General features: G+C 43.4%; 2 protein-coding genes across 2 annotated transcripts in view; one reads left to right on the top strand and one right to left on the bottom strand.

Moving 5' to 3' along the window:
- The window catches only part of FOCAD (focadhesin), a 253,346-nt gene extending 251,869 nt beyond the window's left edge, over positions 1-1,477 (bottom strand). Inside the window, exon 1 of the mRNA XM_083184719.1 lies at positions 1,400-1,477. The gene's annotated coding sequence lies outside the window, so the exon portion shown is untranslated. The remainder of the gene's footprint in view (positions 1-1,399) is intronic.
- A 148-nt stretch (positions 1,478-1,625) lies between these two features.
- MLLT3 (MLLT3 super elongation complex subunit) overlaps positions 1,626-21,780 on the top strand; it is a 326,771-nt gene continuing 306,616 nt past the window's right edge. Inside the window, exon 1 of the mRNA XM_083184699.1 lies at positions 1,626-1,700. Within this exon, the coding sequence (XP_083040825.1) occupies positions 1,698-1,700 (3 nt within the window). The 5' untranslated portion in view covers positions 1,626-1,697. The remainder of the gene's footprint in view (positions 1,701-21,780) is intronic.

Genomic DNA, 21,780 nt, shown 5'->3' with positions numbered 1-21,780 from the left:
TGTACATGAATATCTGTGTTAAGGAGCCCATACACGCTCCGATCCCGGCGGTGCGATGTGTGCATTGAGGTGCGCGCTCCCACAGCACCTCATCGCACAGTACAAAAAGTATGTGATGCACATACTTTTTGTACTTGCTTTCATCACATCGCATCGCATTGCATGCACAAGGCATGCAATGCGATGTGATGGATGCTATTTTAGCCCAGAACGCATGCCGGGATAGGAGCGTGTTTGGACCCCCTTAAGTGGTGCTTCAAATCAAAATAAGTAAAATAAATAATACACATTTTAATACACACTTATCTGGATAATGTTTTGAAATAAATAGTAACAAGGAAACTGATATGTAAATATGCATTTGAAAGTAACTAACTACACCCTTATCTTAACCAGTCATCTACAAGCCCTATTCCCAACCCAATATCTCCAATTACTACAGTATAGTCTGTTTCATCCATCAAGTGGGGATTAGTTAAAAATCAGAACAGATGACCAGACAGGCTCCATTAAGACATTCTGGAGCTTGTAGTGCATTCCCCTATCTTGGGGGTGTATGTGACAGCTGTCACTGGGGAGAGAGGTTATTTCCTCCCACATGGGATGGACATGTGGGAAGCTTGCAGCAGGGCCCTCCAACCTCTATGTATGTCTGTTTTACCCAGTTTGTTCTTTCAGTGTTGTCATCAGTTGTAAAGCGAAACAGAATATGCTGCACTATATAAGGAACTGTAAATAAATAATAATACAGGGAGACTAGAATCACTCCAACCCCCATCTTCCTAGTGGCAGGTATCACAGAAAACCCCACCAGATGGGACACGGCACAGATGGAACGCGCACTACAAGCTCCAGAGTGGCAGAGATTGCTGCATGGAGCCGATCCATTCTGGTTTCACCCAATACCCTTCAGGCTGGTAATGGAACGGCCAATCCTTTCATTGGCACACAACATTGAGTTAAGAAATTGAAAGCTTCTAAAAAAAAAAATAATAATAATATTACAAACATCACATTGTTTAATGCACACACACACACACACACACACAAAGATTAGATACAGAGTATAGGCTAACCTATTATTTTGAATCTGTACACTAATAAAAAAGCAAAACCCACATTCTCTACATATACTAAGGACTAGAATAGCAAAAACGTGCAATTCATGTGAACTACATATGCACAACCATGTATAGATGAACAAACCTTACAGATTCATACATTTATATAACAAAACTCCATTATGACAGTACATGTTAATTAGAGACAGTATACATTGGATCCGTCTTGTAAAGTTTAAACACACCACAATATACATATAGTGTACGTAACACACATATACACTCTGGGACCCGCAGCTGTCCTCGCGATTACTACAGAAGCAGCAGCGCCGGCTTACCTGACACACTACACACACGCAGCAGCAGAAGTACAGGAAGTAAGGAGGCCCGGGCGTGACGTCACGCACAAGCTTCTAACACATTGGCCGTAGGGCAGACCCGGGAAAAAGATGGGGCGGGTACGCTTTGACTTTCTGCACTAAGATTGGCTCAGATGAAGGAAAGGGCGGGTCAACTGAAACGCCTCTCGGTGTAATAGACTGTAATAAATGTGCGGTGTGGGCGGACGTGTAAATAACATGGGGCTGGTCATTTCTCTTCGCCTTGCTTACAGCGTCAGCCTGCTTGTACAGCGCAATGGTGAGACGGCAGCCAGGTGATAAACGTTCTTATTGTAGAAGTTGGGAAACTAAGGTAAATGTATGAAACAGTGGTAAGGGAGGAGACGTGAGCCTGAGGTGAAGTAACCTATGGAAACCAATCAGCTGCTATGTGTAATTTTATTGGGTGTCATGGACCACTTCTCCTCTTGCTCACGTCTCCCTTTATCATTGCTTCATACATCTACCCCTAAGCAACAACTGCGCCACACCTGCTAGCGCTAGTGTGAACATTAGAGATGAGCGGCGGGCACTTTTTCGGGTTTTGGTTTTGGATCTGGATCTCCCTTTGTGTTTTGGATCTGGAATGTTTTGGCAAAACCACCCTTGCGGGAGGACTGTGTGTATTAGGTGGACGTAAGTGCTGGTGAAGGAGGTCCAGTTGGTGGAATTTGAAATTCATTTTTATGAACATCATCTTCATGTTTTGTGGAAGTAACCTACGCCCATCGCTAACAAGGTTTCCAGCTGCGCTGAAGACTCTCAGAATATACACTGAATGGTGGGCAACTTAAATAAAGCAAAGCCAGTTTGTGCAAAGGCCACCACATTACCTATTTTTTCTTGCCAATAATAGATTGGACAGTCTGACATACCTATAACGATGCTATCTGCAAAGTAGTCATCCACCATTCTATCAATTGTGATCGCATCATAGTCAGTAGCAGTCGACATGTCCATTATGCTAGGAAGCTCTTTCAATCCGGACCAGATGTCAAATATATTTCCGGACTGAATAGTAGTGGGTATCTTAGGAAATTTTAGTTTTTTCCTCACAACCCTAGTGGTAGAAATTGAAGGAGGAGTTGTGTGCCTGCCACGTTCTGCTTCAGCTGACAATTTTTGGACCAAGAGGTCTTTGCACCTCTGCAGATTTGTGCACATTGGTAACAAAGACACAATGTAAGACTTAAACCTAGGATCCAGTATTGTCACCAAAATATAATGATCTGATTTTAAGAGATCGACGACCCTTGGATCCTTGCAAAGTGAATTAATGTAGTGATCCACTAGTCCTACATATTTAGCAGATTCACTCTGCTTCAACTCCTCCTTCAATTTCTCCAACTGCTTTTGCAAAAGGCCTATAAAGGGAATGACCTGGCTCAAGCTGGCAGTGTCAGAACTAACTTCGCGTGTAGCAGCGTCGAAGGGCTGCAGGATCTTGCACAACACGGAAATTATGCTCCACTGAGCTTGACTTGGGTGCATTCCCATTCCTCTCCCTATGTCATAGGTCGAGGTGTAGCTTTGGCTGAAGCATATAGATGGTGGAATTCCACCTCGTAACCACCTCTTGCTTCAGCTGATGGCAGGGCAAATTTAGCATTTCTTGCAAGTGTTGCAATCTCCTGCATGCACTTGCAGAATGGCGAAAATGTCCACAAATTTTCCGGACAACTGACAACATCTCTTGAACACCCCTGTCCTTTTTCAAGAAATGTTGCACCACCAAATTTATTGTGTGAGCAAAACATGGGACATGTTGGAATTTGCCCAGATGTAATGCACTCACAATATTGGTGGCATTGTCGGATACCACAAATCCCAATGAGAGTCCAAGTGGGGTAAGCCATTGCGCAATGACTTCCCGTAGTTTTTCTAGGAGGTTTTCTGCTGTGTGCCTTTTACTGAAACCGGTGATACACAGAGTAGCCTGCCTCTGAATAACAATGGGAAATGATGATGTTGCTGCTTCTGTTGGTGCTGCTGCTGAAGGCAATACATCTACCCAGTGAGCAGTCACATACATGTAGTCTTTAGTTTGCCCTGTTCCGTTTGTCCACATATCCGTGGTTACGTGGACAGTCAGTACAGCGGCATTTTTAAGGACACTAACAACACTTTTTTTAATGTCTGTGTACAGTCTGGGTATTGCCTTCCTGGACAAGTGGAACCTAGATGGAATTTGGTACCGGGGACACAGGATTTCAAGCAACTGGGTAAACCCCACAGAATTGATTGTGGATACTGGACGCACGTCTAATACCAACATAGTTGTTATGGCATCGGTAATACGCTGTGCAACGGGGTGACTGCTGGCATACTTCATCCCCCTTGCAAAGGATTGTCTTACAGTCAGTTGCTTGGTTAACTGATCAGGACTAGCATTCCTGGTCCCCTTCCTGGAAGCAGCAGCAGCAGAAGCAACAGGTGTAGCTGTTAAGGATGCTTCTGAGGAATCCAGGATAGGAGAGGATTCAGTCAGGATCATGACATTGGGTGCAGGACTACTTCCCAATCCCATAATCTCTGAGGATGTGGATGATGCAGGTGTTTGAGGAGATTGCAGGCCCTTGGATTTAACAGAGAAAGGGGAGCAGGACGGTAACGCTGGGCAGGCTGCTACATGTTTGTTCACAGTTTCTTTTGACAAAAACTTCTGATGGATGCACTGCAAATGACGTAACAATGAGGAGGTCCCAAGGTGCTGCACGTCCTTACCTCTACTTACAATAGCTTTGCAAACGCTACACACGGCTTGACAGTTGTTGTCCGGATTTGGGTAGAAATAATTCCATACATATGAGGTGGATTTTTTTTGTCTTTTGCCCTGGCATGACAATGGGCTTTTCCATACCCCGGACAACAACGGTCTCCGTCGGTGCCTTAAAACAAACAACATCATCCTGGGCCGAGTCTCTGAATGTCTCTCTGCCATCTCATTTTGGATGTCTTCTCGCCAACTCAAACTCAATATTTTCAAAACAGAATTACTTATATTCCCACCAACTAAGAACAGTTACCATCCTGATATCTCCATCACTGTTGACAACTCTACAATCTACCCTACCCCACAAGCTCGTTGCTTAGGGGTCATCCTCGACTCTGACTTGTCCTTTCTTCCCCACATTCAATCTGTCTCCAAATCATGTTACATGCATCTAAAAAACATATCCAAAATACGACCGTATCTCACACAAGACACTACTAAATCTCTTATCCATGCACTCATTATATCCCGCATTGATTATTGCAATAGTCTCCTAACTGGTCTTCCAAAGAACAGACTCTCACCACTACAATCCATTTTAAATGCTGCTGCTAGGCTGATCTTCCTTGCAAGACGCTCATCGTCTGCTGATCCGCTCTGCCAGTCCCTCCATTGGTTACCTGTGTTTTACCGTATTCAATATAAAACACTTCTACTCGCATATGAAGCTATTAACCATACTGCACCAGCATATATCTCTGCACTTATTACAAAATATCTCCCATCTCGACCACTCCGCTCTGCACAAGATCTGCGTCTCTCTTCTGCATGGATCACTAGCTCCCATTCACTATTACAGGACTTTCATCGGGCTGCTCCCATCCTATGGAATGCCCTTCCCCGCACAATAAGACTCTCCACTAGCCTCCAAACTTTCAAGCGTTCCCTGAAAACACACCTATTCAGGCAAGCCTATCATATTTAAGTTCTACACGCATAACCCTCTGAGGCACTTATGCATTATATAGCTTCCCTTCTGGACCTGTAACTTGGTGGGACTGCTATGCTATTACTGGTGCCTGTCCTTGTGTTTCCCTCCTATATCCCTATAGATTGTAAGCTTGCAGCAGGGCCCTCCTACCTTCAAGTCTGTCTGTTGCTACCCAGTTTGTTTTATCACTGTCTACAATTGTAAAGCGCAACGGAATCTGCTGCGCTATATAAGAAACTGTAAATAAATAAATCATCCCCATCTTCATCATCCGCATCCCTCTGTGTGCCAGCTACACAAACAGAATCCACATCGAATTCCTCAGAAGCATCCTCAATAACCAGGTCAAAATCTTGACTGGGGATGCTCTTGCACACACTTGCAGAGGGCATGCAAATGGTGGAATGAACCTCCTCTTCATAAACAGTATTTGAAAGGTCTGGCTCACATATGGCATCCGCGGACACACTTAGACTCTCCTCTGGGATTTGTGACATTTGTGAACTCGCCTTTGTCTTAAAACCTTTCCTTCTTTTTTTATTTAGTAGCAGAAGGGCTACCATCATTCTTCTGAGACGCTGTACCATCAGTCAGAAAGCCGTAGCCTTTCCTTCCCACTGTGTGTGGTGAACGGCATATTGCCAATTTTATTTTTCTCCGTAGGTAACTTTAATTTTTTTTAAGGACCATTGTAAAATTAGATCCCTGCTTTGCTTTTACATGGCCTCTAGGCCTTTGACCATCGGCCTTGCCATCATGAATCTGACTGGTGGTAGCAGCTTCAGTACTTCTATCAGGTTGCTGATCTCCCACTCTTTCCTCCTCCATCATCCTCCAAAAATGTGTTTTTGTTTTAATACTTTTATTTATCTTTCTTATTTTTACACTGGACGCAGCCTGTGACACTGGACACTGCCCCTGGTCACTGGACACTGCCCCTGGACACAGCCCGTTACACTGGACAATGGATATATGCCGTCACACTGGACACTGGATATAGGCCGTCACACTGGACACTGGACACAGCCCGTTACACTGGACACTAGATATAGTCCGTCACACTGGACACTGGCTATAGTCCATCACACTGGATATAGTCAGTCACACTGGACAGTAGATATATGCCGTCACACTGGACACTAGATATATGCCGTCACACTGGACAGTAGATATATGCCGTCACACTGGACAGTAGATATATGCCGTCACACTGGACAATGGATATATGGTGTCACACTGGACAATGGATATATGCCGTCACACTGGACAATGGATATAGGCCGTTACACTGGACACTGGATATAGTCCGTCACACTGAACAATGAATATAGACCATCACACTGGACACTAGATATATTCCATCACACTGGACACTAGATATATGCCATCACACTGGACACTAGATATATGCCGTCACACTGGACACTAGATATATGCCGTCACACTGGACAATGGATATATGCCGTCACACTGGACACAGCCCGTTACACTGGACACTGGATATATGCCGTCACACTGGACACTAGATATATGCCGTCACACTGGACACTAGATATATGCCGTCACACTGGACACTAGATATATGCCGTCACACTGGACACTAGATATATGCCGTCACACTGGACACTAGATATATGCCGTCACACTGGACACTGGATATAGTCCGTCACACTGGACACTGGATATAGTCCGTCACACTGGACACTAGATATATGCCGTCACACTGGACACAGCCCGTTACACTGGACACTGGATACAGCCCGTCACCCTGGACACAGCCCCTGGACAATGGACACAGCCCCTGGACAATGGTCACAGCCCCTGTACACTGGACACAGCCCCTGACACACTGGACACAGCCCCTGACACACTGGACACAGCCCCTTGTATTATGGACACTGCAGCCCCTGCAGCACTGCAGCCCCTGCGTCCCCTAGTTTACAACAAAATAAAAAATCACACAAAATAAATCACAGCAAAGGGCACGGAGCAAAGAGCAGAGAGGACAGAGCACAGATCTCCCACCCACCCTCCTCCCTCTCCTATAATAGAGTGAAGATGGCGGGGTGCGCGTGTGTCTTATCCCGCGAGAATCCGACAGCGCGATGATGACATTTTGCTTTGATTTCAGTCCGGAATTCAGGCGGGAACTCCCAAGCCGGCTCGGATCCTGACTCGGATCGCGATGTTCGGATCTGTCGGATCCCGGAGATCCTGACCCGCTCATCTCTAGTGAAAATGTGTGCACCCAAACTATAATGAGTACAGGGGGTTACTCAGACCAGATTGCTGGGCTGCTAATTTGCAGAGCTATGTGTTTAGGGAATGTGCTATAGCCCCACCTCTGGAGCCGCCATTGGTAATCATCAGAATCAGCTTTATTGGTCAGGTATACTTGCGTATACTAGGAATTTTTTTTCGGTTTGCTTTGCAGCAACCAAGTGGGTAACAAATATACAGTATAAACAATATAAACAGGTGGGGGAACATGTACAGTCATACAGAAAGTTATTCCGAGGGGACACCATGTTAGATTATGTGCAAAGGGTTTCGGTATGACTAGACATGAGTTCACGTGTCAACAGGTGAACCGCTTGAGGGAAGAAACTTTTTAGGCTTCTGGTGGGAATAGCCCTGTAGAGTCTGCCTGATGGCAGCAGGTTAAACAAGCCATGGCCAGGATGTAGTTGGTCCTTGACTATCTTCATTGCCCCCTTTTTTTTTGCTCTGGACAGGTACAGGTCCTGAACAGAGGTAAGGTCTGTCCCAATTATATTCTCCGCAGTTCTGACTACCTTTTTGGAGTCTGCAATTGTCTCTCTTGCTGGCAGAGCCGTACCAGACCAGTATTGAGGAGCACAGTACAGACTCCACAATTGCAGAGTAGAAGAGGAGCAGAATTTTCTGTGGGATGTTGAACTTGCTCAGTTGTCTAAGGAAGAATAGCCTCTGCTGCGCTTTTCCAACAATAGTATCAGTGTTGGGCCCCCATTTAAGGTCCCTGGAGATTGGGGTTCCTCGGAACTTGAAGGAGTCCACTAGCGGCACCACACTGTCAGCAAAGGAACACCAACATCCTTCTTCCTAAAGTCCACTACCATCTCAACGGTTTTGAGTGGGTTGAGCTCTAGATGGTTGCTGCTGCACCACCGGGCCAATCGGTCCACTTCTTGTCTGTAGGCCGATTCGTCCCCGTCCTTGATAAGGCCAATGACGGTAGTGTCATTAGTGAATTTGATTATCTTTACTGATTGTGCCTCTAAGGTGCAGTCGTTGGTGTACAGGGAGAAGAGCAGGGGTGAGAGTACACAGCCCTGGGGGGCTCCTGTGCTGATGGACCACACTTGAGAGGTGAATTCCCCCACTTTCACAACTTGTTTTCTATCAGTCAGACAGTCCACAATCCAAGAACACGTAGCTTCAGGGACTCCTAGGAGGAGTAGTTTGGGGTGGAGGATATTGGGGATGATTGTGTTGAAAGCTGAGCTGAAGTTGACAAACAGGACCCTTGCATAGGTACCAGGCATATCCAGGTGCTGCAGAATGTAGTGCAGGCCCAGGTTGACTGCGTCCTCAACGCATCAATTAGGTTGGTAGGCAAACTGGAGGGGGTCTAGCTGGTAGCCAGTCACCGCTTTCAGGTGGTTCAGTACCAGGCGCTGAAATGTTTTCATGATCACAGACGTCAGAGCTATCGGCCGGTAGTCATTCAGATTTGTAATAGTTGATTTCTTGGGGACCGGAAAAATAGTGGAGCTTTTGAGGCAGGAGGGAACCTTGCGTAGCTCCAGTGATTCAAAAAACAGGGTTGGGGGTGTAGGGAAAGGTCAGTCGCACTGGATTTATAGGTTTTACACAATCATATAATGTTGAAGGACCCTCAGGATTTCATATGGGTGGTTTTCCTTAAATGATAAATATGAGGGTGTGCTACCACTGGACACAGAAGCGAGACTTTATTAAAGGAAAGGAAAAAGACATGTCGCTATGTGGTGCACCTAGAGATACAGAGTTTTTCTTAAAAAGTAGCTTTTATTAAATTTTATTAAAAAACAAAGGTGCGAAATATTGACAAACAGGTGAAAAAAACATGAAACACGGACAGTGTAATAAAAAGGATAAATTTTTATCCTTATACAGTGTGTCCCAACTCCCCAAATGGCCCCTTGTAAGTATATATATGTGCTCCTATAGCACTGCTGGCAGACAGATTGGACACTTCAGAAAGTGTATATATAACGAACACAGTGGTTCCCAATGTCTGCCAGCCACTGATATGTGTTCAGTTGGCTGGTTCACTGCTGACACTTTATAGAATGTAGGCTCAGCTTTAATGTTAAGTTGGTACTGCTGATTCCCCGGAGCAGGGTAACTAAAGACGTGGTATGAATAACTCTCCCTGATCCTATCAGGGGAGAATATGCACCAATGATAACCTACAAATAGCAATGTGAATAAACATATGGTGTCACCCTTGTTATACGGGGGCTGAGCGTCTGCCCGGCTAGTGAAACCTGGCTAGAACTGCCACTTCTAAGCCAAATTTCCACTACCGCCGGGAGGTGAATCAGGAGGTAAGCTGACAAGCAGTGATGGAACAGCGCGGGACTGGTAAGGACAGGCGGCGTGTACGTATCACCGCCGTCTGCCTCCCGTCTGTTCCTGGATAGACGCACGGAGCTGAGTAGGCAGCGGCGTGTAATTAGTAGCGCCGACTGCCTCACTGTTGCTCGGTAGTTTGAGAGGCGGCGGTGCAGACGTCTGGCACCGCTGCTTCAAGCAGGCTTACGATCCCAGTGAAAACTGGCGTACGTTAGCCCTGCCGTCTGACAGCCAAAACACACAATTCAGAAAATCACAATGTCAACGGGGAGGGGAAGAGGGGAGTCAAAACACACTGATTAGGTCAGTGTACACTTCGCAAAACGGAGCTTCATCAGGACCACATCTGGTCCTGATGAAGCTCCGTTTTGCGAAGTGTACACTGACCTAATCAGTGTGTTTTGACTCCCCTCTTCCCCTCCCCATTGACATTGTGATTTTCTGAATTGTGTGTTTTGGCTGTCAGACGGCAGGGCTAACGTACGCCAGTTTTCACTGGGATCGTAAGCCTGCTTGAAGCAGCGGTGCCAGACGTCTGCACCGCCGCCTCTCAAACTACCGAGCAACAGTGAGGCAGTCGGCGCTACTAATTACACGCCGCTGCCTACTCAGCTCCGTGCGTCTATCCAGGAACAGACGGGAGGCAGACGGCGGTGATACGTACACGCCGCCTGTCCTTACCAGTCCCGCGCTGTTCCATCACTGCTTGTCAGCTTACCTCCTGATTCACCTCCCGGCGGTAGTGGAAATTTGGCTTAGAAGTGGCAGTTCTAGCCAGGTTTCACTAGCCGGGCAGACGCTCAGCCCCCGTATAACAAGGGTGACACCATATGTTTATTCACATTGCTATTTGTAGGTTATCATTGGTGCATATTCTCCCCTGATAGGATCAGGGAGAGTTATTCATACCACGTGTTTAGTTACCCTGCTCCGGGGAATCAGCAGTACCAACTTAACATTAAAGCTGAGCCTACATTCTATAAAGTGTCAGCAGTGAACCAGCCAACTGAACACATATCAGTGGCTGGCAGACATTGGGAACCACTGTGTTCGTTATATATACACTTTCTGAAGTGTCCAATCTGTCTGCCAGCAGTGCTATAGGAGCACATATATATACTTACAAGGGGCCATTTGGGGAGTTGGGACACACTGTATAAGGATAAAAATTTATCCTTTTTATTACACTGTCCGTGTTTCATGTTTTTTTCACCTGTTTGTCAATATTTCGCACCTTTGTTTTTTAATAAAATTTAATAAAAGCTACTTTTTAAGAAAAACTCTGTATCTCTAGGTGCACCACATAGCGACATGTCTTTTTCCTTTCCTTTAATAATAGCTCCAGTGATTTGTTGAAGATCCTGGTGAATATGGGGGCAAGTTGACCCGTGCATACTCTCAGGGCAGATGGTGACACCCCGTCAGGACCTGGTGCTTTCCTAGGTTTGGCCCTCTTGAACATCTCCACCTCTACTTGGGTGACCTGGAGTGACTGGAGTTGACTGTCGACATTTGGGGCAGCAAAGAGGGTATGGTTTGGTTCACAGTGGACTACTTTTTCAAACCTGCAATAGAAGTTGTTTAGCTCATCAGCTAGGTCTTGGTACATGGTGGTGGGTTTGGGAGTTTTCTTGTAGCTGGTTATAGATTGCATTCCTTTCCACATAGATTCAGGGTCATTAGTGGACAGGTCATTTGTCAGCTTGTCAGAGAACTGCTTTTTTGCGAGCCTGATTTCTTTTGTTAGGGAGTTCCTGGCTGGTTTGAATTGTGCTCTGTCACTGCTGCTGTAGGCCTCGGCGTAGTTGTTTGAGCTAGAGTGAAACTACGCCTGTGCAAGTTGCAAAAATTGGCTGGATCAGTGATTATCTGCAAATCCATTTGCAACCCGCTTATCATCTAATAATTTTTTTAAGTGTGTGCAGTCTGTGCGTAGCCAGGACTTAATCTGTGACTGCAATAGAAGCAGGCTATTCTGGGGCAGAGCTGACGTCAAACTATTTGGCTTCAAATTTCTGGGCACGCCTTCTTTTTCCCTGACACTCCCAGAAAATGGCCACTTACCACCCACAAACTCCGGCTTCCAGTAAATCACCTTGCGTACAGCCAGTGATTAAAATAGTACCAGGATTTTATTGCAGGATGGCCTCGTGTGTGCACTACGCCCATAGGCATGCACAGTCTATCAATAATCGCAGGCCTGCACATTTGGAGTGGTACGATCAGGTCTGAATTATCCTCACAGATAGAAACATAGAGACTGCCATTAACCTGGAGACAAAGATTAATTTCAGCTACAGTATGTGCAAAACATGAGTAGACTGAGTTTTAAAGTTGTATTTAAGGTTATAATGTAAAGCAGCCTTTAACTTAATAGCGTTTTATACATGTTTTGGCCAAATTTGAACTATTTAATGTTGTGTTTTAACATTTGATTTCCTGGTAAAAGCCAGATTTTACGTTTGTTTTTTTGTCATTATATTGAAAACGGACAACTATATGAGGCTTATTCACATTCAAATTGCATGTTTGTAAGATTGTGCATCCGCGTCCCAGTATCACGGTGGTTGGGCAGCGGCTCTCTGCCCGTCTCCTGCCCGTCTCCATTTCAGGGAGACGCTGCCCAGTTGGGGGGGGGGGGGGTCAGGGCGGCGAGGGGGACTGGCGGGGGACACAGTAGACTGCGAAGACACAGTTAGTGCTGAACCCCTGGCTAACTTGTGCTAAACACAGTGCAGTAAGTGGCCCATAGAATGGAATGGGCTACAGCCATCCCAGAATGGTGTTGGCTGCAGGAGCTGATGCAGTATTGCCTGATAATGGTACATCTGGCAGTATCGCATCCCCCAAAGAAACCTATGGGGGGGTGCATCTAGCCGTGGGACAGGAGGTATCACAGCAGGGATCAGAGGGCTCCGTGATACATGCCAATGGTACTTAATATTTGAGGCTAGACCACGAAAAAACCCCATTGTTGGAGAATAAGCTGCAAATGATAAATAGGCCCCTAAATGAGAAGAGCAGGGATATAGTAATGCAGTGGGTTAGAGGCAATCAGGACCTGACAGGGCAGCAGGGAGGGGGAGAGATGGATGGAAAGAGTGAGAGAAGCAGGGGCTGAGTGAGGGAACAGGAAGTATGAAAGGCAGTGATTGAGAGATTAACATTTGTGAGAGAGTGATGCAGGGAGTAATATATACAGTGCATGAGCGGGTAGCAGGGACTGAGAGGATCAGAGAGAGAGAGGGGAATAGATAAATAAGAGAAGCATGAGTTAGGCACCAAGAAGAGCATGTGGGGAGTAAAAGAGAGAATTACCTGGAATGAAGATGTTTGCACACAAGGAGTGTAGCAGGCAAAAGAAGCAGGTAAATAAAGAAGATGAGACACGTGGAAAACATAGGTGAACAAATAATGCTGTAGGAACATTTGAGATATTGAGAAAGGTGCATACATGGACAATAGCCTTACATCATATATATTTTTATACTGTGTATATAAATACTATGTAGTGCTAAAATTGGTGTTTTAAAATACTTAACACTTCTGGGGGCCTGGGGAAGCCTCAGGACATCCCGCCATTATACTCAAATTTCCATACCCCCACCTCTAAATTCCCACTTATGCATTCTTGTATTACTCCACAGAACCCTCTCATCTACTCTCATGATGGCTGCTCTACACATCGGTTGATGCAAATGGTTCACTTTTATAAAAAGGAAATAACCTATTGTTTAAAAGCTGAAAATTTGTAAACAAATATAGACAGTACCGTAATTTATTATAGAAAGATGCCATCCGAGTGCTTTCTTCATAGCCACGATGTAAGTGTTTATAAGGGTCTATAACTAACATACATTGTCCCTTTACATGAAAAGAAGAGAACCGTAAATAACAGTTCAACTGGTGGTGGCTGTAAACTGGTTTGGGCATCTCTAGATCTGGGGGCACACTTGAGAACAGCTCAAGGCACACTAGTGTGCCATGGAACAGTGGTTGAACAACCCTGAATTACACGCTCTGTTGTCCCCTAAGATTGGTTGTCTCAAGACAACCAACAACTTTTCTGCATCTTATGCACATTCCTCTGCTACTTTCTTTTTATTTTTTATGCTAAGCAGTCCATTGAGTTTTTTTATGAGATGAATCAGAGTTTGAACCTCTCGGTCCTCTTCATCCCGTTACTGAATTATTATTTTTTTTATGTTTCTCCTTATTACTTATGACATGCTTTACCTTTTCCTGTGTAGGTTCTACAGTGCCATAATGTACAATAAGTATTTGGATGTTTATTAGGCATGTCTCAGGTTGCAGTTTATAGCAACAATCTGTTAGTAATGGAATTTATCACAACTTTATTTTGAATAAATCTTAATAAATTGCATTTAATATAGTAAAAACAAGTGCTGGATTTGTCCTTAGAAATAAATTGGGTTCTAATATTTAATTTGGAGCAGATGAAAACTGCATTAACCCGGAGAAACACAAAATTTTTAATTAGTAACTGGTTATAAAATATGATTATCAAATTTCACCAATAAACAAGTTATAGACCAAAAAACTATTTAACATTCAGCCAACACATTTATTTCATAATTTTCATCTCAGGTCAGGTGTTTTATGTACTAAGGATAACTGACCCTAATGCTGCACTGGTAATAATGATGTCCATTCATACAGTAAATGCTGTTCATTACACGTTAACCAAATTCATATATCTCTTATCACTCTACAGTGTTTATGAAATCTTTGCCAGAGTTGCATTGTGCACTTGACTTCTGGCTTTGGCAGCGATGCCTAACATTAATAATTGTACATTTATCCAACATTTTAGCCTAAGTTTCTCCATACTTAGGAAGTAAAAGGAAAATGTTCAGACATCTTCTGTACGAGTGCCAAGTTTTAATAATCTACACTCACGCCATACCAACTGCATTGAGTTATATTATTCTAACAAATCATTAAACACCAGCGTGTCGCCAAAGTTAGGGCTTGCTTTTATTTTTTCTATTGTCTATTTTATTTTTAAATGACAAACAGAGCATATGTAAAAAGTCTAGAAGGCATTCTCCACCAGAGTATTAGAAAACCAATTAACTTTTTTTTTTTTTTTGTCAAGGTCAAATAAGGACATTACAAAAAGGTTGGGTGTGCCCCCTTGTGGTCAGATTATTATTTTTTTCATTTCACATAAAAATTCAGAATTTCTTTTACAAAATACAGATTAATATAGGCTTTCCTGTTTTATCTACATTAATCTTACAGCCATGTAGCTAGGGGCCCCTGTGGTTGGCATGTATTTAAAAAAAATAATGTGCCAATGTGACAATGATTAATGGTGCTGACCATCGGGAGCCAAGGCACACTGATTGCACAAGTGTGCAGTGCATTACTGGGAGTTGACTAAGTCCCATGACACTTTGCACCAGAGGGCAGAGGCTGAGACATATGTGCTGAGCTCTGATTGGTGGAGCTCATTACATGCTTCTCAGGCCCATGAGAACAGCAGCAGCAGCCTAGTCATGGGAGGGTTTTTAATCAGAGGCAGCACTGGGACTGTGAGGTCTCCTATAGAGTAAGATGCAGAGGGACAAACACAGGCTTTTCATGTGGTATGTATGTGTGTGTGTATATATAGATATATAGATAGATAGATAGATACGTGGTTACCGGCACTCCAAGATACACATGACAACTGCCCGGGTGCTGCACTCAAAGAAATGGTTCTATCCTTGAAAACGGAGTAAAATCCGACATGTTGGAGCTGATTGCGTCTGCGTAGTCCTTTTTGTGAAGTCCAAAGGAGTGCCACTTTCCACACATCTATCTATCTATCTATCTATCTTGAAAACGGAGTAAAATCCGACATGTTGGAGCTGATTGCGTCTGCGTAGTCCTTTTTGTGAAGTCCAAAGGAGTGCCACTTTCCACACATCTATCTATCTATCTATCTATCTATCTATCTATATATATATATATATATATCTCTTTATCTCCCCCTTGCAGTTACCCATTGACCAAGTTTATACTGCCTTTACTCTGTGTTTTGACAGTGTTGTATTCTCCCATGCAGTTTGCGGACAGTAATCACAAGTGCAAGGGGGCCCCCCTGTCTAAAGTGCCCCGGGCCCCCCGAAGGCTTAATCTGGCACTGGAGGCACCCCAGGCAACCTAGGCACACAGTTTGGGAACCACTTCTGAAATGTTGTTGAAAGGATTTCCTTGACATCGGAGAGGATCCTCTTTGGCTATAGGGTCTTCCTGGTCTGTAACTCCTGGCTGCCCTGTATTTCTGTCCGGAAATTTGTTTCTTTTTTCTTAAGGCAATCTTAGTGATTTTCCACCGGTAAGCCTAGGTTTAAGGGCATCTAGTTTCAATCCGATCCCTCAAATGGGAGCGTCACTAGCCTGTTATTGGAATGGACATCCGCTGCCCATGACCTGAGCCATAGTGCCCTTCTGGCCATCACCTCAGCCGCCATTGATCTTGCTGTGAAAGAGACCACATCCAGAGATGCTTCACCGATAAACTCTACTGATTTTTTGCATAACCTCTAAGTTTATTAATAAATATTGTTAAGAGATTCTATCATCAATATCACTGTGCAGGTTCATTCCCCAAAAGCTTTAGTGCTTTAGCTACTGAAGCAACAGATATGCCAGCTTTCAGAGATACAGCTGAAGAAAAGTGTAATTTTCTGAATGTCCCTTATTAGAATGCGTCTAGTACATATCTATACGTGTGATGTATATCTGTACTGCCATTGTTGCTTGTTCCTTGTACTGATAACCCTTTGTATTACAGTATGTGCATTGTTATTTTTAATGTCTGTAAAGCGCCTTGAGTCCTGTTGGAGAAAGTGCACTATATAAATAAAACTTACTTACTAAATTACAATCAGTGTTGGACAGACTCCATAAGGCAAGATAAACAGCCAATGTAATAAAAAGAAGTAGGCAATTTCAAATGAGCTGTCTTTTTCTACCAGATAATAATATAGAAGTGAACTCTGAACTGGGCGCTCCTCTTATGGACACCTTTAGAGTAATACAGCAGTGGGCTCTAATCACGACAGACCCAGCCACCGAGCCAGGGAGGCACAAGCACCCAGACTAACCAGTGCAAGCACAGGAACCCTTGTGACACCAGGGCACACAAGGACAAACACAGACTATTCAATAAGGAGAACCGAGAGGACGGAAGAAAACAAATTGAAGAATTACTAATCGACACACCAGAGAAGGGGAGTATTCTATTTTTTTTATTGATATACTCTAAAGGTGTCCATAAAAGGAGCACCCAGTTCAGAATTCACCTCAAATGTTTTTGGATCTGAATTTTTGGGATTAGGGGATATATCCCATTACTCAGAACAGGCGAACCCCTATCATATTAGCGCTAAGAATATTCTTCTAAATCCCTTTTTTCAATAATCTATATAAGTGTCCTCCAATTATTCATATGTTTCCCCAATCATTCATTCTCCATCCACCAATGAACACAGCAGGAATGGGATGAATTCTTCAATGCCCAAATCTTCAAACTTGGTTCCCCAACCAATACAACTGACCTTTAAATAAGGCCCTATAGGCACGTAAAGGTATTTTTATCCCTCCTTTCTTGTGCTCCCCAAAAGGTTAGGATCTCACCTGCAGTATGTCCTATTTGCACCAAAAGTTTATTTTTATGGGTCACGATAATCCACCTCAAAGGATATCCAGATGACTCCCAAGAAGATTTCAAAGGCAATTTTATTCCATAAAAACACCACACAAAAGTAAAAGGATTGTGTCCTGCATCAGAGTCCAAATGTCCCCACCACGGCTCACCCAGGATAAGAAGCGGTGGGTGTCCTAAGATGATATCACAGGACCAGGACTCCAAGATGCAGGGCAACATACCTCCAAACCATTTCGGGCTATACAAGCCCTTTTTCAAGTTGTGGAGGTTAAACAAACTGACCAGGTATATATACCTGGAGACATAGTAAAATCCAAACTGGATAATCCAATAACAATAATAAAAACAACGTTTTCATTAATATGTTAAAAATCAATCTAACAAACATTCTGTACAGTCCTGTAGCCACTTTTACTTTATGTCCGCTTAATTAGCAGTGCCAGAATATCACAGCACGCTTTCTGGAGCTCACTACCGGAAGCGGAAATGGCAATGACCGCTTCTTCCGGTCTCCTGGAACGCACCGCCATTGTAAGTGGAATGCAAACCGCTAATACACTTCTGGTAAGCATTTTGCTGAATTCTCTTTAGCGGATCATCTTCTGTGGAACGCACATGTGGTATTAAATATCCTTTATGTGGCCAAAAGACTTATGTTATTATTATTCTTGTTGCTCCGCACAAATATGGTTGGAATATGGGTAAAAACAAAATGAAACACCATTAATACAAATGCTAATAACCAGAAAAAATTATACATAAATATAATTGCTTTAACGATCCAATCCTAATTCATAAAAATCATTTAATTTCAAATTCTACATTTAAAACACATGGTGCAAGTGTTTTTAACTCATAAATGATTCTCATTTTAGTTTATGGCAAAACACGATTTATATCGTTATTTCTCCAATTGGCTTGTTGATTTTAATACCACAAAATGAGACTAAGGGGGGATTTACTAAGATGGGAGTTTTATTTTACCTGGGATGTTGCATCTACTTCTTATTTATTTAGCACCTTCTAGAAGATAATAGATAATATCTGATTGGTTGCCCATAGCAACATTCCATCTGAAATAGAACTCACATCTTAGTAAATGTCCCCCTAAGTGTTCAATTTTTGAGCTATGGGGTTTAGTCTCCGTGTACTGATACTGTTGTATAGCCGATGTTGACCGTTTACATGCGCGGCAAATGCTGCACATCCCACATCTAAAGAAACCTTTAGATTTGATGTAATTATATGGGTTAGGCGTATTAATAGCACTATTCACATTCCCATCTTTTAGATTTTTTTTAGAGGTTCTATATGGTTTTTGAGGAGGGCATCTCTCTCTAGTATTTTCCAATGATCCTTAAGGATACGTTCAATTTCCTTGTATTAGCTATTGAACTGAGTAATGAACATAACCCCATGTTCTTTTTGATTGGATTTATTGTGATTTATACCCAAATTCATGTTTATCAATAAATCTTTGCTTTCTGGATATTGCTATTATTATATCCCCTGCCCAAAAACTGGGATTCGAATCCCTTGGTATGGGTCTCATATGTTGATAGTTCTGAGCAATTCCTACTTATTCGCTGAAATTGACTGTTTGGTACGCTTTTGATCCAATTCTGATGGTGATTACTTGGAGGCACCGATGAACGAATTACAATCAGTGGATTAACAGCCAACACCAAAAAAATGTTGTCTAGGGATGGAAGAAGTGAAACCGGTACTTATGTAATATCTGGGCTCCCGTTTTTCTTATGAGACCGCGTCCCCTCGCGGGGTTCGCTGCGCTCACCACGCTTCGGGCACGGTGGCTCGCTGCGCTCGCCACACTATATAAAATCAACTCCATGCGTAGTTGGATAGTAGGGGTATGAAAAAATGGGGTGCATTTAACATGGGAGCCCAGATAATACATAAGTACCGTGAAACCTATTTTGTAAAATGTTTTAGCGCACATATACTTTCCTTACACTGTAATTTCATTATTTGAGTATGCTGTAAAATCTTCTGTATATCTTACATAATGACTTTAAATGTAATTACTTTGTGTTCTTGTGATCCACATTAAAGAAAATCATGCTGCAGCTGACATGGCTACGAGCAACATTGCAAGACCCATTCTACACATGCACAGAAAAGTTGTTGCACCTATGCAGACCCCCAAACATAGTATCTGTATGCAAACCATCGGGTTTGCATACAAGTATGAATTTAGAAGTTATAGCAGGGTTGCCTACCCTCCCGGATTGGCCGGGGGGGGGGGGGGGGTCCCGGAAATCAGGTCCCCCTCCCGGCCCGCCGGAAAGGTGGGCAATCCTCCCGGATTCTGCCTCACCCGGCCGCATAGTTGAAGCACCGCGACTCGCTACTATTCGCCTGGAGGGGCGGGGCTAAATATGGAAATATTGCCATTTAGCCCCACCTCTCTGCGAGGCCCCGCAAATCAGGGGCTTGATGACGTCTAAATCAGGCCCCTGCCCCCACACGTGATGCTGACCGTCTCCTCTCTGGGCTTCTCCCGGAGAGGAGAATTTAAAAGTAGGCAAGTATGAGTTATAGTGTGATCACCAGACAATAGGCCTAAGGGGGCACCTTTTTGCTCAGTGCCAGAATACAGAAAGGATGGAGTTTCCTTGTATTTGTAGCTTTATAAGTTTCATGCATCGCCAGTGTCATTGGTCAACTGTCTACCAAGCTCACTGAGGTGATGAGAGTAAACTGCTGCTTCTGGGCTGCTTTTGGGTCTGAAAAAAGGGGGGGGGGTCACGAGGATGACTACAAGAGAACATGCGTGAGGTTTTTTGGGGCACACTTGAAAAATAATGAAGAAGGTATATGCAAGTTAGTAGTGACATTAGTTTAAAACTTAGCTTTTAATGAATCATGCGCTAAAAAAGGGGGGTTTCGAGCGCGTCAATAGGGTATGCACAAAGGCGATTAAATGATCACCCTAAACAGTATCTGATAAGCCGGTGCAATGCTTGAGTAATATGTGAATAAGAGCTACCTTTCAAATTAAATTAAGGCTCAATTAGCACAGATGCATATGGTTATTTGTACAGGTAGTCAAATTGTGACGCTTGACACATAATAAAACAGCCTCCGTCCAATGAAAACAGTGAGATATTGAAAATATACTTGAGAGCAGGGAAAAGAGACAGCAAATAGAATTAGAAGCTTGGGTTGAACACACAGGTGCTTCTGCTTTCCTGAGAAATTACAACTTCTGCTTTTGGGTCTGTAATGTAATAACTCCAAGCACTATACTTGGGAGCCAAACTGAGGGGTAGATTTATTAAGCTTGAAGAAGTGATAAACTGTCTGGTTTTTATCACCGACCAATCAGCTTCTACCTGTGAAGCTACAGGCTTTGTTTCGAAAAATGACAGGTAAGAGCTGATTGGCTGGTGATAAAAACCAGAAGTTTATCACTTCACCGAGCTTAATAAATCTACCCCAGATAAACTTAGCATATGGCTAATTGAATCATACTTTGAGGGTTTATAGTAAAATGGTAACAAATTGTTAATAGCAGCTTTGGAGTTTTGGTATTTTTCTGACTTTCTCGACTGTTGGGGAAATATGTATCTCAAGTCTCTAGGTCGTATAGCTCAATGATAGACACTCATACCCATGCATGTTAATAGTGGGGTGGGGCAACTAATGATTAACTGGGCCTTTATGGCCAGCGAAGGAGGTGACTCAACTCCGTGCATCCATTTTTATGGCAATGCAAGCAGAGTGGGGAATGACCAAGCCTCCACATTTAGGTACCTCATGTCTCCAGAACAGGGGCCCATCTGATGTCTCAGCAGCCCTGTGCATACACTGATTTGAACATGGTAAACCTCTAATCACAGTGAAGTCCATGATTAGTAGAAGCAGCTTGTACAGAGCATGTATATATGATGTATGCAATTTAATGACAGATCACACTGTATATACAGAATTTTACTGTAAACAAAATCCATGTTCTTCTCTAACTATGCAACCCTCTTGAAAAATACTTTGCTTTGTAGCATCAACGCTATGTAAATGACACTCAAATGTTCTATACACACCTTTCGTCTTAGATGCTCTTTCATTGTTAAACTTACATGGGCAGTAGCTGGGCTATTACTCTTTCCACAATTCAACAGAAACTACTAAACGGACTTCTCTATTTCTGTTGATGCCATGGCAATAACCCTTACCATTCTCACTGCTTAGGGGTCAATCTCAAAGCAGAATGGTCCTTTATGTCACACATTGTAATTCGAATTTGTAAATACTGTAATGGGTACCTATGTAGTATCTGGGCTGCCGATTTTTTGATTGTATGCCTTAAGTTAAGGCATACAATCAGATGC

This window comes from Crinia signifera, chromosome 1 (genome assembly GCF_055691185.1).
Source record: "Crinia signifera chromosome 1, ASM5569118v1, whole genome shotgun sequence".
Lineage (NCBI taxonomy): Eukaryota > Metazoa > Chordata > Amphibia > Anura > Myobatrachidae > Crinia > Crinia signifera.
The sequence above is the reverse complement of the archived record's forward strand: the minus strand, read 5'-3'. Positions and strand labels throughout refer to the sequence as shown.